The 5000-nt window shown below is 51.5% G+C and overlaps 1 protein-coding gene across 1 annotated transcript in view; it reads right to left on the reverse strand.

The window, feature by feature from the left end:
* Positions 1–5000, reverse strand: part of vav2 (vav 2 guanine nucleotide exchange factor) — a gene marked incomplete at both ends in the record, with an annotated part of 38137 nt that overhangs the window by 21782 nt on the left and 11355 nt on the right. Inside the window, one exon of the mRNA XM_080529708.1 lies at positions 3619–3718. Coding sequence (XP_080385834.1) covers positions 3619–3718 — 100 coding nt within the window. The remainder of the gene's footprint in view (positions 1–3618; positions 3719–5000) is intronic.

Raw genomic sequence — 5000 nt, forward strand, 5'->3', positions numbered from 1 at the left:
GTTTGGGTCTGTTTGATTTCTTCAGGGAGTCTGTTCCATTACACAACAACAACAACAACACACCGTTCATTACATAACACAATCTAATCTATCTGTAGACATTCCTACATTCCTGAAATGAAATAAAATCAAATCAAATCAAATCAAATTGTATTTGTATAGCGCATTTCTCACAAGACGTGACTCAATGCCCTTCACATACTGACAGAGCCGCAAGCAGGCAAAAGTAAAAACCTGTACACTGTGTAGCCAGGAAAACTCCCTTGCAGCCCTCTACTCATAGAGCGACTACTACCAGTTTGCCTACCAGCACACAGCGGTGGACCCCCACACCCACCCCGGGGAGTCCCTGCCGCCCCACACACCCAGCCTGCCCCACCACCAGCACACCCGGCCCAGCCAAGCAAGCACAGACGATAAAGGCCCCGCACAAGGACGGCCAAGCAGGTGCCCCGGCGGCGGAACAGACCAGGCACACGGGGCAGCCGGGGGCCCCCAAGGAGAGGCCCAAGGACCACCGGCGCATAGCAAGGGCCAAAAACCTGTACACCTGTACACATGTACACATGTACACCGTGTATCCAGGAAAAATTCCCTGCATATTATCGGCGTACACATTGTCCATAAATTTAGCTGAAGACATTCCTACAATGTGGGAGAAGGGCCATTCCTACAACTCCTATAACAAACACCACCACCAACATCAACACCACCACCACAACATCAACAACAACACCACCACCACAACATCAACAACATCAACACCACATCAACACCACCACCACAACAACACCACCACCAACATCAACACCACCACCACAACATCAACACCACCACCAACAACAACAACAACATCAACACCACCACCATCAACAACACCACCACCACAACATCAACACCACCACCATCACAACATCAACACCACAACATCAACACCACAACATCAACACCAACACCACAACAACAACAACAACAACAACACCACAACATCAACACCACCACCAACAACACCACCACCACAACACCAACACCACCACAACATCACCACCACCACCACCACCACAACACCACCACCACCACCACCACCACAACACCACCAACACCACCACCACCACCACCACAACAACATCAACACCACCAACACCAACACCAACAACATCAACAACATCAACACCACCACCAACAACAACATCAACAACAACACTCAACACTCAACACAACCAGCTCAACAATTTGGGAATTTAGGAAAAGCGAATTCCGACAAATCCACAGGAAACATTCCCTCACCACCACCACTACTGTGATTCATTCCAAAGCCCCTTGGAGCGCGTGGGTGTGTGTGTGTGTGTGTGTGTGTGCGTGTGGGGGGGGGGGGGGTCTGACCGCTTGACTCACGATGGCCCATTTCGTACTGACGCTGACATTCCTCACAGCCCCCCGCCCCCCCCCCACCCCATTCACATTCCTCACAGTGTGTCCAAGAAAAGACACACCCCGCCTTCCCTCCACCTCCCCCCCGCCTTCCCTCCACCTCCCCGCCTTCCCTCCACCTCCCCCCCTCCTTCCACCTCCCCCCCTCCCTCCACCTCCCCCCCCTCTCCCCCCCCCGCCCACCATGTTCAGCAAACAGCCAGGGTAGTGTCCTCCTAGGGACCACGGAAAGCATGAGCCTCACACACACACACACACACACACACACATGCTCACACGCTCACACGCTCACACACACAGACACACAAACACACGCACACGCACGCACTGACACACTCACACACACACACGCACTCACACACGCACTCACACACTCACACACACACACACACACACACACACACTCACACACACACACACACTGTTCAGACCGTGACGTCACGTCCTGGCTCTCTCTCTCTCTCTCTCTCTCTCTCTGAGTCGTCAGTAATTCGTATTATGAGAAATCTAGCAAGACTGTCAGATACAGTTTACTACAGTTAGGGCTCTGTGTGTGTGTGTGTGTGTGTGTGTGTGTGTCTCTGTGTGTGTGTCTATGTGTGAGACAGAGATGTGTATATGTGTGTGTGTAAGCTTGCGTGTGTGTGTGTGTGTGTGTGTCTGTGTGTGAGACAGAGATGTGTATATGTGTGTGTGAGCGTATGTGTGTGTGTCTGTGTGTGTGTGTGTGTGTGTCTGTGTGTGTGTGTGTGTGTGTGTGTGGGCCTGACCGAGAGGGGTACTCCCTCTGAGGTGGTGGCGGTGAGAGTGTCTTTCATATTTCAGGGGGAGAGAGAAGGGAGAGAGGGAGAGAGAGAAGGGGAGTGGGTGGGAGAGAGGGGGGGGGGAGAGAGGGTCTAAGTGGGTCAGAGGGAACTCTGGGCTTCTCTCTGACGTGCCTCTCACCCTCCCACCCACCCTCCCACCCACGCTCCCATCCATCAGTGGTACCCCGGTTCCTGAGCCCAGCTGGTTCTACAGCAGACCTACATTAGTCTGTTTACTTCCTGGTTGGTCTGCTTATACAGTTTATATTAAAAAATACCATTTCACAGACACTTCTATCCAAAGCGACTTACAGTTAGAGATGACAGGGACAGTCTCCCTGGAGTAACTGAGGGCTAAGTGCCTTACTCAAGAGCACACTAGTGGTGGTGTTCCCAGGTCTTACTCAAGGGCACACTAGTGGTGGTGTTCCCAGGTCTTACTCAAGGACACACTAGTGGTGGTGTTCCCAGGTCTTACTCAAGGACACACTAGTGGTGGTGTTCCCAGGTCTTACTCAAGGACACACTAGTGGTGGTGTTCCCAGGTCTTACTCAAGGACACACTAGTGGTGGTGTTCCCCAGGTCTTACTCAAGGACACACTAGTGGTGGTGTTCCCAGGTCTTACTCAAGGACACACTAGTGGTGGTGTTCCCAGGTCTTACTCAAGGACACACTAGTGGTGGTGTTCCCAGGTCTTACTCAAGGACACACTAGTGGTGGTGTTCCCCAGGTCTTACTCAAGGACACACTAGTGGTGGTGTTCCCAGGTCTTACTCAAGGACACACTAGTGGTGGTGTTCCCAGGTCTTACTCAAGGACACACTAGTGGTGGTGTTCCCAGGTCTTACTCAAGGACACACTAGTGGTGGTGTTCCCAGGTCTTACTCAAGTACACACTAGTGGTGGTGTTTCCAGGTCTTACTCAAGGACACACTAGTGGTGGTGTTCCCAGGTCTTACTCAAGGACACACTAGTGGTGGTGTTCCCTAGGTGAGGATTTGAACTCATGACCTCCTGATCACCAGCCCTCAGAACTCACTCATCCACTAGGCCACCGCTACCCCAGTAAGACACCGTGGGTTCGACGGAGTTTGAAATCGTCACGATTCCAAAAATAACATCATGGCTTCTAATGCCAAGGTTGAATGCTAAGCAGATGTTACAGGGAAGGAGGGATGGAGGGATGAGGGAGGGAGGGATGGAGCGATGGAGGGAGGGAGGGAGGGAGGAGGGAGGGAGGGATGGAGGGATGGAGGGAGAGAGGGAGGGAGAGAGGGAGGGATGGAGGGGGGGAGCGATGGAGGGGGGAGGGAGAGATGGAGGGAGGGATGGATGGAAAGAGGGAGGGAGGGAGGGAGAGAGAGAGAGAGGAGGGTTACCTCTACTTTCATCCTGACGTCGTCCCGGGTGGCGATCAGCTCGTCCAGCATCTTCTGCGCCGTCTCCATGTGACTGCAGTACTGACCGTAGACCAGCAACCTGCACACACACACACACACACACACACACACACACACACACACACACGCACGCACGCACACACACGCACGCACACAGACACACAGACAAAGACAATACATTTTTGGCATTTAGCAGCAGGCGCCTTATTCCAAAGCGACTTACAATCGATACATTTGATTAAGCAAGTGAATCATCAATCCACCAGTTCTAGCAGGAAGAGTAAACACACACACACACACACACACACACACAGCTACACACACACACACACACACACACGCACATCATATCAACATTATTTCTCTTAATAAGTCAAGTTAAATAAGTCATAATAAAGTAATAACGTTTTTTACGTTCCTAACGAACCCCTCCTACATTCATCCACAGTGTGTCACACACACACACACACCCACACCCACACACACACACCCACCCACACCCACCCACCCACACACACACACACACACACACACACACACACACACTCCTCTCCACTCCCACCCCTATCATCACCACCAGTAATATATTCCTTCTAAAGTTCCTGCCATAACTAAGTCATTACCAGAACACAAACAGGATTAATTATGAAGCAGTGTTAGCGTGACTCTGACGACCCGTGTCTAACCCATAATGTCCCCTCGACCTTTGACCCCGGGGGGGAAGGAGAGCTAAGCATACTGATACTATACTAGATATCACAACACCATTAACACCGCTATTAAACTGCTCAGTGTGTCACCCGCAGGCCACCGTAGGGGGTCAGCTGTAAACGGAATACATGAATACTATTTCACACGCATGAATAATGAATAGATGAATACTTCATAACACATCGTGAACTCTGCTCTGAAGGCAACACACACACACACACACACACACACATACCATATACACACACAGGAAGAGTAGCAACTCCTCTTCTATCCAATAAGCCGTGATAATAACAGTGTATTAATATGAGCGATTTTTTAAAAAACAAGATTGCTTTGAAGAGTTAGTCTTATCTTTGGGGAGAGGGGAGGGAGGGGTGGGGTGGAGGGGGGGGGGGTGTTAATTTGAGCCAGGGAGGATGAGAGGAGCGTGTTCATTAGTCTGCACAATGACAGCGTGACACAGATCAGATCGTCCTGGAAGTAGATCAAAGACAGTCGCGTTGCCTAGACGATGGGCCCCGCCCCATATGCCACACATTTCTCTCTCTCTCCCACCCTCCCTCTCCCCCCCTCTCTCTCCCTCACCCTCTCTCTCTCTCTCTCTCCCTCCCTCTCTCTCCCTCCCTCCCCCTCTCTCTCTCTCTCCC

This window comes from Nansenia antarctica (assembly GCF_963989245.1).
Source record: "Nansenia antarctica genome assembly, chromosome: 4".
Taxonomy (NCBI): Eukaryota; Metazoa; Chordata; class Actinopteri; order Argentiniformes; family Microstomatidae; genus Nansenia; species Nansenia antarctica.